This window comes from Salarias fasciatus, chromosome 19 (genome assembly GCF_902148845.1).
Source record: "Salarias fasciatus chromosome 19, fSalaFa1.1, whole genome shotgun sequence".
NCBI lineage: Eukaryota > Metazoa > Chordata > Actinopteri > Blenniiformes > Blenniidae > Salarias > Salarias fasciatus.
The window spans coordinates 4118832-4133508 of record NC_043763.1 but is presented as its reverse complement, the minus strand read 5'-3'; the positions used below and the strand labels follow the sequence as shown (position 1 = coordinate 4133508).

At 46.1% G+C, this 14677-nt stretch overlaps 2 protein-coding genes across 2 annotated transcripts in view; one reads left to right on the top strand and one right to left on the bottom strand.

Moving 5' to 3' along the window:
• The first annotated feature begins 1214 nt into the window (after nucleotides 1-1214).
• ngb (neuroglobin) lies at nucleotides 1215-3371 on the top strand. The gene is made up of 4 exons (XM_030116449.1): nucleotides 1215-1405; nucleotides 1779-1887; nucleotides 1970-2089; nucleotides 2207-3371. The coding sequence occupies exons 1-4, from the start codon at nucleotides 1308-1310 to the stop codon at nucleotides 2357-2359; spliced, it is 480 nt and encodes a 159-aa protein (XP_029972309.1). The 5' UTR covers nucleotides 1215-1307; the 3' UTR covers nucleotides 2360-3371.
• Nucleotides 3372-10841: 7470 nt separating this feature from the next.
• tmem63c (transmembrane protein 63C) overlaps nucleotides 10842-14677 on the bottom strand; it is an 86745-nt gene continuing 82909 nt past the window's right edge. Inside the window, exons 20-23 of the mRNA XM_030116446.1 lie at nucleotides 12965-13132; nucleotides 12560-12672; nucleotides 12411-12485; nucleotides 10842-11633 (exon numbers count right to left, since the gene is read on the bottom strand). Of these exons, the coding sequence (XP_029972306.1) occupies nucleotides 11403-11633; nucleotides 12411-12485; nucleotides 12560-12672; nucleotides 12965-13132 (587 nt within the window). The 3' untranslated portion in view covers nucleotides 10842-11402. The remainder of the gene's footprint in view (nucleotides 11634-12410; nucleotides 12486-12559; nucleotides 12673-12964; nucleotides 13133-14677) is intronic.

The following is a 14677-nucleotide window of genomic DNA, read 5'->3' as shown; positions in this document are numbered from 1 at the left end:
TGCACGGCTGAAAACAAAACCAATCTCTCCCAACCTGTTAGATAATATGAGCCCGGCGTGGATCTGCATCCGCGAGCATGCACGATGAGAGCAGACCGCTGGTGGCATCTATATAAGCAAGCTGTGTGTGTGTGTGTGTGTGTGCTGTGTGTGAGTGTGTGTGGAGGCTGGGAAAGGGAACAAACACATCTCATTTAGATTAATGAGAGGCTGCACGCTTAGCCGCCGAATGTTATGATCACGCTGTTTGAGGAGTGGCCCTGCTTAGCCGGTGAACAATATAATTTCACCGAGGTGGCGCGTTGAGGTCTCTTATTATTGCAGCCACTGTACGATATTAAAATTCCCACACATTTAATTTTGTAAATGCACGTTTCGCAAATGTCGGCAGCTGAGGAAACATCCTAGAATAGATAATAAAGGCCCCAAATGGATTTCACCTGCCTTCAACCAGCAATTACAAGGTTAAACGCTTCTCTTGTGCTTTATGATTGGTTTGTTGTTCATTTTAATTCCTTGTGTATTTGCATGCCCCTAATTATGAGTTAGCCTTCCAGCGGCCAAGTTTTTTGGTTAAATGCAATGTTTTGTGTGTGTGTGTGTGTGTGATGTCGCGTGCGGCTGTGTTCTAGTCCTCGGCGCTCCTGCAGGAGGAGCTGTGGCTCGCTGCAGCCTCTCCGGGGCGCCCGAGAGAAAGATCCCTCTTTTTCTCCTTCGGTGGCATGAATAATATCCCCAGTGGTGGAGAGAGAGCATATCAGGAGGCAAACGGGAAGGGGAGCGAGAGTGAGAGAGAGAGGGAGAGAGAGAGAGAGAGAGAGAGATAGCAGGCAGTGTGACAGATAAGAGCGTGGCAGAACTTGTCTTCCTGACTGCACCGTGGGCAGGGGAAAGAGAGAACAAGTGCACCAGAGTGTCAGGCAAGGCTGCTGCACACACACTCACACACACACTCACTCACACACACACACACACGCACGCACACACTCACACACACATGCACACACACTCAGACACAGTCCGACTGCGACGGGGCAAGTTCACAGTGAAGACTGACCTCCAGAAGGTACGGTATGGATCAGTGTCTCAGTCTTTTTCATTCATCTTTAAAACAATTGTTCTAGATTCATCTGTGCTGTTTTGCTGACTTTATTCTCCACTTTCTCCTCCCAGGTGGCTCAGCAGAAGTTTCCACTGTGGATGCTGAACGTTATGGCTTTCCTGCAGCTGAGCCTCCTGGTCCTCTAGAGGAGTCGCGCGTTTCCCCCTCAGAAGAAACTTGCCCCGCGCTCGCCGCCCGACGGAGGATGGAGAAGCTGTCCGGGAAAGACAAGGAGCTGATCCGAGGCAGCTGGGAGAGCCTGGGCAAGAATAAAGTTCCTCATGGAGTCGTCATGTTCTCCAGGTGACACAGTCCGCAGCGAGCCGGCGAAGCGACTTCCCAACCGTGTGCCGATAACCTCTGTTTTGGTTTAGTTCTTGAACGCCAGTGTTGGAGTGTGTGTCACAGGTGTGGGGAGAGAATGAAGCCAGAGTCTTGGCTGCACACTTTCCCCATGCAGGGACCAGAGGCTTGACTTGTTGCTTGGCGACAGACTGCAATAATCCACAATTTACTTTGAGACAGCTGCTGCTAAATCAGACACCGGCGGGAGAGATTTGTAGATGCATGATGGATGGAGCGATCTTCCGTCCGTGTCAGTGTTTTGTGTGTGTGTGTGTGTGTGTGTGTGTGTGTGCGCGCGCCTATAGAATGACGTGTTGCTTGTGTGTGGCAGACTGTTTGAGCTGGACCCTGCGCTCCTCAGCCTCTTCCACTACAACACCAACTGCGGCTCCACGCAGGACTGCCTCTCCAGCCCGGAGTTCCTGGACCACGTCACCAAGGTGAGCGCCGGGCGTTCACGGCAGGTGGGACTTCTGCACAGTTTTGAACTTTTCTTCATGTCGTGCGCCTTCGCGATCGCAGGTGATGCTCGTCATCGACGCGGCGGTCAGCCACCTGGACGACCTTCACTCTCTGGAGGACTTCCTGCTCAACCTGGGGAGGAAGCATCAGGCAGTGGGAGTCCACACTCAGTCGTTTGCTGTAGGCTCACAGCGTCAAAGCCCAACTTTCCAGAAGCCGCGTCTCGAGCGGAGGAGTTGCTAAAACGCGTTTTTTTTTTTTGTGTGTGTGTGTGTGTGTGTGTGCTTCTTCTCGCAGGTGGTGGGTGAATCCCTCCTCTACATGCTGCAGTGCAGTCTGGGCCAGGCCTACACGGCGCCGCTGCGTCAAGCCTGGCTCAACATGTACAGCATCGTGGTGGCGGCGATGAGCCGAGGCTGGGCCAAGAACGGCGAGGACAAGGCCGACTGAGGCGCTGCCGAGTCAGATCATCAACATGGTTTCCATGGGATAAGGTTGTGTAACTCGCAGCGTTGTGGCTTTAGCTGCTGTACATTTGCTCTGTGAGTGGGGTCGTGTAGCGTAGCGAGCGTTATGGTGTAGTCACACTTTTCACCGGGGCCGGCCAGTCGCAGAGACCATTTTTCTTGCTGTGGATGCTTAAAGCTAGCGGGCGATGCTGCTGTACAGCCGTGAGAGTCGGAGCCGGTCTGCGGCGGTCCGGAGGCGCCCGTCCGAACGCCTCGCCCCCAGAAACAGCATTAGAGATAGCCGTCGAGTCTCTTTGTATATAATGGCTTCGATATATCTACTCAAGTGGTACCAGTGACTGTAGTGGTCTTTGTGGTGTATCTTAGAAGAGTTGCACACTTGTGAAACACTAGATATCATATTTAAGCATCACACACTACTCAAACTGTGACGGTTCCTGTGGCCAGCATGGGCAGCTCTCGATCTAACTGGAACACAGCGAATCCTCAGACTGGTGAGAGAAATGCAGTGATTTAACAGAAGAAAAAAAACAACAAAACAAAACAAAAAACAAACATCTAATCTCTTTAATCGGAACCATAACTGTGTTTTTTTTATCGATTACTGCACAACATTACACCTTTTCTGAGTCACTTTGTAATCCAGCGTTGGAGCTACAGAAAAAAGGCAACTTTATAATATTTATTAGCTGCTGACAAGAACTGTTATACTCTCCGATAGCTTTTCTTTCTCTCTGTGATCTATGACTGTTAAGACGTTCACAGGCGGCGCGACGCCGGCCTCAGTCCAGCCTGCGAGTGTTTCGACTGTTAAACTCTAACTCATCGACTGTTATGTGACCTTTTAGAGGATGAAAGCAAGCAAAGGGCATCTTTGGAGGAATTGTAACATCTTTGTTCCCCGGCTATCAGTTCCCAGTTGTTGTGAGTGTGAAGTAGTTCCGTTGTGTCGTTCTCGCTTATCTCAGTATAAACCTGCGTCGTCGTGGCTACAGATGTAGTTCTGCCTCATCTTTACAGGCGGATGTGCTCAGAGTGGCCCGTATTCCTCCACCCTGGACCTTTTATGTGAAAATTGAGAAGAAAAATGACATTTGTTTTTGGCTGATGAAGCAAAAACAAACTGAATCGATGCCATTTCTTTGTTTTTTGTTTTTTTTTTTTTTGAAGCAAGAACCAATAAGAGAGAAATACTGTGTGTGTCCGATACACGTGTATTAATACTGCTGTCATAACACTGTATGCATCATCCTCAGTTGTTATTTACATTCATGGCCATAACGCCAAGTAACTTAGCAACAGTGCGCCAAGTATTAGATAATAACACCATACAACTGTAAGGCCGAGCTGCTGATGTGTGGTTTTTATCGCTTTAGCCTGAGTTTATATTTATAAAGTTTATTTTTATATTCTGAATTCTACGTGGGGTGAAAAAGCTGTTTTATTTTCTTTCTTTTCTCAAGACTTCACCAAGAGTATATGCTTAAGATATGATATTTTTTTGTGGATTTAAATCTATGAACCCAGAAAACACGAATCAGCTGCTTTCATTCGGGGTTCATCTCATCTCTTTTCCACTGCAACCTCGAAATGTGCAATTTTCCCACAGAGAAGATGGAAAGCAAGGTTTTTCTGTTGAACTCTTTGGTCTGTACATTTCCAGCCCACAGGTGTAGTATTTGTTAACAGGCTGTGTAGGTGGTGTATTTATAGCGTGTCTGTTCTCGGCGTCCGCGCGCAGCCCTGTGCAGGTCGCCGTTCTCCCCCCGTCACTCTTTTTAATGACCTGACACTCGCCGCTCGACGTGACTGACGGCCGGCGAGTCGTCTCCTCAGCATCCAGATGTGTTCATATTGGGCGTGTCGCCGTCTACCTCACCGTTACCAGCTGCTATCCAACAGCCATGACTTCACCTAGTTATCCTTCAACCAAAAATGCACATGGTCACTGTTTGAGTCAGTTCACGCCACGCTCTTTGTAAACTACGGAAATTAAAAAAAAAAACAAAAAAAAAAAACAAAAACCTGTTCTGTGCTTACATGAGATTAAATAAAGTGATATGTGGATATTTTACTGATGGACGAGGTCAGTGTGTTTTCCTCTGAGGTGTGTTCTCTCTCCGCAGACTGATTGTGCTCAGCTTTTGAAATCAATCACACGATGCCTGATTTCCTCTCCCACTGACAGCCCATCCCCGACCGTTACATAAGAGCCCAGCATCCAATGGCTCAACGCCCTTGGCTACGGAGACGAGGGCGACTTCAGGCACATCAGCCCACTTACTCATGCAACTGCACAATGTCACGTCCAGAATCTTTTCAGAAGCTCACCGAATTCCTGATTTTTACAAAAAAAAAAAAAAAAAAAAAATTCCCTCAAAAAGAAGTTGAGAGCCTGCAGATATGCGCATGTTATCCCTCTGTGTGTGCTGGAAGTGAGGTCTTCCTCTCCTGAGGAGGAGCAGCAGGGAAAGGGGAGGGTTAGTTAATGGTGACTTATTGTTTATTCACAGCCTCCTATCCAGACAATTTGTTTGTATCACTGTTAAAGTCACGTCCGTGAGCCGGCTGTGCGCTCGGCCGTGAGACGAGCGGCTGACATGGCCTTAATCTGTCTGCCTCCCTCGCCGTCCCACCGAGAGTCTGCTGCCTCTCTCCTGGCTTCATGCTTCACGTCTCGCCCCGAGCCTGCGGGGCGACGCTGCCGCTCGGTGGGTCTGGTCACCGATCCTCCTCCTCCTCCTCCTCTTTCACCTGCTCACGTCTCCGGACGGCGAAATTCAATCTGCCCGGCTCCAGCCTTACCTTGAAGCGTACGAGGAGGGTTTGCTGTGAAGGCTGTCGTCTGGAGAGGAGTCTGCGAGGAAAAGACAACACGTATTATTTTTAGAAAGTCTGCAATGTGTTTTGGTATGGAGAGGTATTGAACGTTGTCATGGCAACTGTTAAGTGATGGTCGTATATGAGATGTGTGTGTGAGAGGGAAAGGAGAGAGAGAGTGTGCGTGAGTGTGTGTGTGTTTGTGTTTGTGATGAAGGGAGAAAGAAAGGCATTGCTCAGACGCTCACTCATCCTAAATCACGCAGCGGAGAGGAGTGAGAGGTGGACGGTGACTCCGCATGATGGCTCCTCCAGGACCTCCGGGCTGCAGCAACAAACCTGCCAAGCAGCGACCGCAGCGGTCTGTCAGCAGCCGCTGCCGTCGCGTAATGAGATTACTTTGATTCATCGGGAATTTGTGGCGTTAACTCCTCTTTTCTGCGGCCTCGAGACCATAAAGATAGAAATCTGGAGCAATCCATCCACTTTCTGTCTGTTTTCATCCAACTCAGGGTCACGTGGGGCTGGACAGTCGCACATGAACGATCGGTTTAGAGCCGCAAACCCACCGAAAACATGTTTTCAGGAACCTGCAGACAACACAAGAAGACTAACTGACCGCCACATGTTGACACCACTATCAGGCTTTCTTCTGCGCTCCACGATCGCTTTATTTTACTTTACTTTAATGTGATGACATGAAAAACGTGTTTTTCATTCAGTAATGCAAGAAAGCAAATCCATAATTGAATGAGGCTGTTTGTGTTGCCTTGTAGGTAAACTCAGAGTTATTTGAGAACACGATGAGAGTTTAGTCTGGCTCTCTGGTGGGTTTCGTTTTGATGATTATTCACCAAGTCTTGCATTTTGGACTTTTTTCAGACAAACACGTGTCCGGCTGCAGGTCTACACAGGATTATTCCAGGACTTCAGCAGATTTTCTGCTTGTTTTCTTCTTCACTTGCGAGTACCAAAAAAAAAAAAAAAGTTATTTACACAGCAGGAACAGCGTGTCTGCAATCACCTGCTGCGAAGCGATGCAGCGCTGACAAGAGCTGCGTTTTCACGAAGGCGGTTTATGTTATGAACCTATTCATTGTGACCGAAACGTCTTCAGAATGAACCTTCCTCAGAGGACACGCGTCGCCGACTTCCTGAGCCACATTTGCATGCAGAAATGACCCATACGGGAGGGACGGTATGTTTGCTGCAGGAGGCAGAGGCATTTTCTATTCAAAGCATCTGGGCAGGGGAGGGCCGGGCGGCGGGCCGCGCACCCAGAGGAATTCACCTTTCACTGAGACGCACGCTCCCACCGGTTGCTACGGGTGACCGGAGAAATGTCAGGGACTCTTCGAACTCCGAGCCATGAAGAAACACTGTATATAATAGAGGCAGGCCACGGTCTCACCCCCACTTTCAGAAATGCCACCCATCCAGTCAGAGCGAGTCGGAAAGAAAAACACACCCTGGAAGTGCGTCCTGGACCTGCTTCCACTTCCTCCCCCGTGCCGCCCGGCCTCCGCCAGCTGCCGGCGCTGGTCCGCGCTCTCGTGGTTTTTCGGGGGTCGCTGCTGGGGTCACGCAGGAACGCCCCCGGCTTCCAACGTGCACCTGCATCCGTCAGTGGCGTCTCGCCGGCTTTCTGAAACGAGTCTTGTCAGTCTGTGATTATTTTCAGAGTCTGATCAGAGGAATGCCTCCTGTCAGCAGAGACACTCACACATCCTCCATGAATGGCTCCGCTTACTTCTGAATGAAACAAGGGAAACTATTGATTTTTCCTTCGGAAAATAAAGACCGCGAGCAGATGAGAAGGAACGAATTCACGCTGACCTGTGCATGAGGGGGGCACACATTCTCACTCAGCAGTTAGTAAACTTAGAATCCAAATAATTTTCTCAGGGAAAATCCAGTCACGTGCCTCTCGACTCATCTGCTTTTATGAATACCATCTTGGTTTAGAGGCCGCTTATGGCAGGGACTACAAACTCATTGAGGCCGAGTGGAAGAATTTATGAGGCCTGCTTGTCATGAAACTGGCTCTTTTCAAGTTTTTCAAGAAATACATGGATCTTTTTGATGGTAACTGGAATCCATAGACAATTAAAATCACAAGTTAGATGCTTTTAGTTCTGAATTTCGATATCAGAAACTGATCTTATGTAGTCTGCAGCTGTTTCACCTGATTCATTTGATTAATATGTGATTTTTTTTGAGTATTCTGTAACTGTGTGAAGAAAAGTACGACCAGGCCCAATGTGAGTCAAACAAATTCATTTTAATTTCAGATCACAGCACTTTTCACTTTTGACGGATGAAAAAAAAAAAAAAAAAAAACCCCCTTCAGCCTGACGGGAATCATTTCTCCATCCCAACAACCAACGTTTACAGCAGACGTCGATCTCGAATCACGAACTTACGATACACGTCCTAACCGGGAAGGAGACGGAGCGAGCGCGTCTGGAAAGCTAATAGACGGGAGACGGATCGGGATAGCAGGAAACCAGCAGAAACGGACGGCCTCTGCTCGCATGAACATTAGAGCTAAGAATACCCTAATAACTTTTATTTTGCATTTTTCAAAGGAAAGGACATTTAATGGTCTGTGAAACAAGCTTCTGGAAGAGAACCTTGCGGGACATGCTGGCAGTTCACACACAGAAATTTGGAAATGCTGTTTGATGTTTTTTTTTTTTTTTTAATATTACAAATAGATTTGACTTCATGATTTTCTGCACTGACCACTTCATACTCTCTCTCCTGACAGCTTTCATCTGCTTTATGGAGCAGTGAGGAACTGCAATTACGCTCCCTATAAAAAAGGAGTCAAATGCATTTAATTTTATGAAATAATGTCCCATCAATTTTATGAAAGCGCAAATGAAAGTACCAGATTATTACACCCTCTCACACTGGACACTAAATGGATTAAAATTCAGGCTGCCGAACCACAAGAAGCTTTTCGCCTCTTTTGAGGGAAGTCTGGGGCGAACTGAAGCAGAACGCTGCTGTCACTGTTATTAAATGCTCGAAAAAAAAATCACCCAAAAGCAAAAAAAACCGCAGAGCAGCGAATGAGACTGCAGGGACAAGACTTTTCATCCTTCACAAAAACAACACAGCAAATCAAACTGAGCGGAATCAACAGCAAGGCACCAACAAGGCCGCGAGACAACGCTTCTGAAAAAATGTCAAAGTTTATTTGCTGCCTTACCTTTATTTTGAAGGTCAAATGTCTTTTGTGGATCCAGACTATTGGGGTCGTCAAACAAAGTTTATTTGTGGAGCCACATGCAGCCTGAGAGGCCCGGACGGTAAAACAGTGCTATAATGACCGGTGAATATAAAATCTGAAGTATTTCTTCTTTGTGGTGCCAAACAGAAATTTTGAGAAAGTCTGTTTTTGCAAAATGGTCCGCAATTAGCAACACAATCTTTCAACAATCTCAACGTAAAGCCAGTTCTAATCATTCTTTCTGAAGCAAAATTCAGTGAAATGTCCGGAAAATGTTTCCAATACCATAATGATGTTTTTACAAACTGACAGACTGTTAAAATATTTGATTATTTCTCTGTATTTTTTTCAAGTTGTTCGGTTGTTTCCTGGGCCGGGCCGGAGCCTCATGTTGGCCGGAACTGGCCCACGGGTCTTATGTTTGACACTGATGTTGTGAACATCATTTTTAGGATAATTCAGTTTTTGAAGTAATAAATAAAGAAATAAATGAATGAATAAATGAAAAATAAATAAAAGATACCATTGACAATGCTAAAATCATTTTGTTGTTGATTCTGCTGCCTATTTTATTTAATTTACTGACTGTGAAGGCAGGTCCAACCTCACTCCAGCGTCGACTGAGGTAAATAAAGTAGTGGGATTTGGCCACTTTACAAAGAAAAACTATTAACTTAGCCACTAAAAGCAAGAAGAAGAAATAAACTGCACAATTTTAAATACTTTTATCCACTTTAGAGATGAAATTTTGAGGGGTGCCAGTAAAGCTTGGGGTACTATGAATGTAGCTAGCTCGCATTAGCCTCAGTCATGCTGTCAGAGCGAGTTTGTGAAAACGTGCATAATGCAACACCTAGAAGAGAAGTTTTGAGGAAATTTAATTCTTTTTTTACAACCAGAAGTTTCCATTAAAACTGGCTTTATGTTGAGATTGTGAAAAAATTCTATCATAACTGTTTGGTTTTGTGAAAATACAGACATTTTCATCACGTATACTCTGCACCACAACAAAGAAAAACTTAGATTTTCATGTTATTCTGACTGTGTTTTACTGCTCCGGCCCTCTCAAGGTGAAACCGGGCTCTATGTGGCCCCTGAAATGAAATGTGCTTGACATCCCTGCCGCAGCTGATGAAACAAGTAAAGGTGGGAAGTAAACCTTGAGTTGCAGGGATCCACATTAAATGGGATTTTAAGCTTTAGCCTTCACACACACTTGGCCTTCTCAAAACTACCTGCCTGGTTATGAAACAATGGCGCCTTCCTGCTGCCTGCCTGCGCCTAATGTGATTAATTCAACATAAATAAGAAGTTGACCTTGTTGCCTGTGGCAGCAGCTCTTACTGAGTTACAGTTTCCTGTTTTATGCTGTTCTTCCTCTCACGTCTTCAACCTGCATCTGATTCACGCCAACACGTGCAGCGAGTTCAGATCGCTTCTGAAAAGATTTCAAATGTTTTTCTTGAACTTGTGTCGCCGCCGCCGCCGCCGTCGTGCGGTGACGTTCACACAGTGAGTCAATAAATATGAGGTTCTGATCAGTTTCAGTGAGTTTGTTAGTGTTTCTGCTTTCAACTCGGGGTGGATTCCCCCCGGTCAGGATCGAGTCCATGCAGCATATATCAGGCCATGCTGGATTGTCACACGAAATGGGTATTATTTCCTCAAGGCACAGCAAAGAGACGCGAGTAACAAACTACAATCTGTTAACATTCGGTTTCGTCAGAAAGACTTTGACCCGTCGCAATGAAAGTGGAACAGAAAGCTCGCAAACAGCGGACGTGTTCAACAGAAATGAAAGGATAAAGACGTTAATGCGTATTTCGTTTATACAATGTAATCCACATGCAGCTGACTGTTGAAAGCTGGTTGTTTTCGTATGATGGTGTTTTGATTCTACCATTTGCATCAGAAACATGTGAAAACTAAAGAAATATTTGACCAAATAAGCTACCAATAAATAATTCTGAGCCACTGTGGTAACAACATGAATCTATTTCTGAAATTTATACAAATAAAGGATGGAAACTGATCAATTTCAGGGCGTAAATATCAATATTTTATATCATTTAGCTAAAGAAATGAAAGGATTTTGCTCTGCTCCCTTCAAAATGTTGAGAATCCAGGATGTGCTTCTGGCTGCTAACCACTGATCCCACTCTCCCAGAGTTAGAAATCCTCTCATCTCAAACTATTTCACACATTCTGTGTCCAAAGATAAGCTAAGCTAACACACAACTACATCCTTCTTACTCTTCCCTCCTGACTTTAGCCAAGAAAAACAAAATGAGTGCATTCAGAATAATGCCAAACAATTAAAAAATGAAAAAGAAATGAAATCCCACACTCAAAAAACAACACATAAAGATAATATTCTGATTGAGAGGGGACATTTCTGCAGAGTCCCGAAGCACGATATCGACGACACTGAAAATACTGTAGCAAAAATAGCAACTTCCAGTCGGTCCTGGTTACAGCGGAGCTGCGGGTTGAGTCGAGCTGCGCGAGTGTCTGAGGAGAGGCGTACATATATTACAGTACATCTCCCGGTTACATTCGGCCCTCCGTCTGTCTGCTCTCTCACTGCAGATGGCTTCACAACTCGCCGGCCTCACCCTCAGAGGGAACCAGATATCACCACCCGGGCCCGGACCACTCTGCCAGTCTGCCGGGGCAGGCCTGCTCACACCGCCCACTCCGGCGGGAACTTTCACCTCCGCTGGCGTCCAAGCGCGCCCCCCTTCCCCTCATCGCAGAGCCACCCCGACTTGGAGCTTGCAGATAAAGCCTTGAGATGTTCGGGAGGCGTCGTGATGTGCGCGGGCGGATTTGGCGGGTCTATTCCTTCGTTGGCGGTCTGGTCTCGGGGTCTGAGGCAGCTGAGTTGGAGTCTGAGGTCAGCGGTGAAGACGCAGCATTACGAGTCGGCGCTCCACATGTGGACGTGGGTCTGGGCGGCCGGGGGTTACTGGTAGCCCACGGGGCTGTCCATGAGCGGGCCGGAGCAGTACGGGTCCGGGGGGTCCTGCAGCTCGGTCTCGCGGGTCTGGGCGTGCTCCCCGTCGCCGTCCTCCTCCTCCGCCGCGCCGTGGCCTGAACTCTGGGAGCTGGCCATGGCGCCATAGCTGTGGTGAGCCGGGGAGGGCATCGGAGTCAGAGCCAGCTCCGGCTCCAGCAGCACGGACGCCACGAAGAGCTGAGGGAGGCAGATCAACAGACGTCAGACACGTCACCACCGTGACGGCGGGTAGATCACTGGATTCACAGATGAGCTTTGAGTTTACAGAGCGGAGCGGCACCAACGCTCAGATCAAACATCATAATGTGGAAGAGCGGCGATTTACCAAGGATGAGCTCCACTAACAGACCACACACTTATTACTGATTATATTTTACAGATATTACAAAGGGCTCCACAATGGACGATGTGATTTACAGTATTTGAAAAGGTTTATGATTATTTTTAAATGGTTTGAAAAAAAAAAACTGCAGATCTGGTGGGAAAGTATTTCCTCAGCTGGCTCCTTTTTATCTGCAGATGTTTTCATAAGATCAATTCCTTTTTTGTTGTTTCCAAAATCTGATTTATTTGCTACAATGACTTGATATTTGATAACTTCCTCTACCAATCACATCTGATTTGTTCTCAGAGCTCTGTTCATTCACTCCATGATGAATGCAAGAGGCCGTTTCCAGCAGATCTTTATCGTGGAAACGCAGCCTAAAGCATGAAAAACCCTCAGTGTGGAAAAACAGTAAATCATCTGTAAAATACACACAAGGAGAAAGTTCATTCATGAGAATGCAGCTTAACGCACTTCACGACCTCAGTAAATCAGGAGCAAAACCTGCAACTGCAACAACACCCGCATCGTCATGTGATTAGTTTGTCCTCAAGAACATTTAAACCCATTAGAATCCACCCGTCTGTCTGATTCTACTGAATTCCCATAAGCAGGTAGAGATACTGTACACTGGAGGCGGTGGTGGACGTCACGGCGCTCCTGTCTGCGTCGGTGAACGTCCCCTCGGCCGGCTGGTCGGACATCTGGAACAGAGACGCTGGTTAAACTGGAAGTTTCACTCTCGGCTGTTAAACCGGTGACTTTCAGCGGAGCTCACCTGGTAACTGGTCGACTTGTCCGGCTGCTTTCTAAGGCACAAGCGGAGGAGATAGCAGGCCATGCAGGAGATCAGAGACACTGAGGTGAAGAGGGTGATGGGGTGGATCGGACCTGGGGGGAGACGCAAGATTTACCTTCAAATTAGTGACAAAGACGTTCAGCTTCGCAGCAACAATATAATATAGCACTGAAGCGAATGATATTAAAGTCTTTGTGCATGAAATCTCAAATCCAGGCTTCAGTTTTCTATTTCTTTTTTTTAATCATCATTTCTTCCCTCAAACAAGGCAATCAGGGAAGCGACCCCTCCCTTGTGGGCTGCCTGTGGTTTTCACACCACTCTAACATGCCTGGCAGGTTGTGGAAACTCTGACACGATGGAAAAAATGCGGCGGTTGAATACCTAGTCTGAGCACAGAGAAGAAGAGCAGCCAGAACATGCAGAGGATGGGCGCCACCATGACCTGGCTGATGGCCGCCCGGTGGATGCGCTGGTTGAGCTTGGTGGGAACGTATGCGTAGTAGATGTTGTATCGGTCCACCATGTGCTTCAGGATCACGTAGAGCAGGCCTGCAGGGGCACAGGAGGCAGGCAGCTCACGACTCACACCTCATACTGCTAAAACAACACTGCTGTGGTCCATTTACTTTTTTGTGTTCTGTAGTACTAATGCTTGAACACTGCAAAAAAAAAACAAAAAAAAAAACAAAAACAAGACAAAGCAAAACTCATTATATGCCAAATTCAATCATGCAGTGGAATTTCGTGTGGGAATGATTAATAAAACCAGTCTGGCCTGTGAACGGCCGCCAGATGTTTGAACCGGAGAACAGAGGAATGAACAATGAAGGAAAAGTTGCATGTTAGAGACAACAAATGCAGTTCTTGAAGAGATATTTCCTTTTCTCATGTTTTCTGCCTCCTTATGAGGATATTTAAGTTGCCAAGTCTTTCTTCTACTGCTTCCTCCAGTTTCTAGAAAATTACTCCCAGACCGGACTCAATCATAAGCACAACTTTATTCAGATTGGAGGACTTGTTTCGGTGATATGCCACAAATACCCCGAGACTCAGATTATAAACGCAAGGAATCAGGACTACAGAGAGATTTATGAACTGAAGAACGTAAATCTTGAGTATAAATGCAGATATTACCACGTGGGTGTAAAAATGTCGTTTTCTGATCCTTGTCTGGTGCGAAATGTTATTTTATGTGTTTCTCATGTGACGATGTTTGTTGCGAAGAGTTACAGTCTGATGGGAACACGTGGACTGAGCACAGCTCAACAATACGGCATGTATCATTTCTTCTGCTTCTCTCCAAAATCTTCTGGATATTTGGATATTTTAGTGCCGCGAACTTGCTCAGTTGAATTTGCTAGTTAATAGTAAGTCACTGTAACAGAAAAAGTCTCAAAGCATTCTGTAATACAGCCATAAACAAAACGAAAAGCAAAGATGAGAAAGACAGAAATAAAACGATGAGGCTAAAAGGTTTCTAACAGAACATGAAGCATAAATCAGACGAGGAATAAGAATGAATGAAGTAAAAAAAAAAAAACACATTCTAGGTATATTTTTATTATATATTTTTTTTTAATTTTGAAGCCATTTTAGAGATTTTTCCCTCTTTTTTCCTGCCATTTTATTCAGTTTATGCATCATGGCTGTTAAAGCCATTTTATTTTATTCAGCTGTTTTCAGCCTGGAGATTCTTGGAAATAAAATAAAAAAAAGTAAAACGTCAAATGTTCTGTAGGTTTCGTGGCGCCGCTCCAGAGCAGCTGCAGAGCTACATGTGGCTGCAGAGCTGCAGGTTGCAGACAGTTCAGTTCATCTCAGATGGAATATGAAACATCCAGACCTCTGAGGTCCTCAGGACGAGGTTTATTAAATGTTCCCAGAGTCAGAAGAAACGAGGTGAAGCAGCTTTTAGTTCCTCTGCTCCTCACACTCACTGCGCTTAAATCAGAACTTAAAACACTGTTATTTGCTCAGGCTTTTCAAGGTTTTGATTATTTTATTACCTACTGTAATAGGTAGTGTCTGAAGACATGTCACGTATCTCTTTTTGCCCCCGACTGGATTTATTCAACAGAACTTTGTAGAATTATG

What these genes read in the sequence shown, in the direction of transcription:
- ngb (XM_030116449.1), top strand. Translation starts at nt 1,308, where the DNA reads ATGGAGAAGCTGTCCGGGAAAGACAAGGAGCTGATCCGAGGCAGCTGG. An exon ending in GGAGTCGTCATGTTCTCCAG is followed by an intron (nt 1,406 to 1,778) that starts GTGACACAGTCC and finishes TGTGTGTGGCAG; the next exon opens with ACTGTTTGAGCTGGACCCTG. An exon ending in TCCACACTCAGTCGTTTGCT is followed by an intron (nt 2,090 to 2,206) that starts GTAGGCTCACAG and finishes TTCTTCTCGCAG; the next exon opens with GTGGTGGGTGAATCCCTCCT.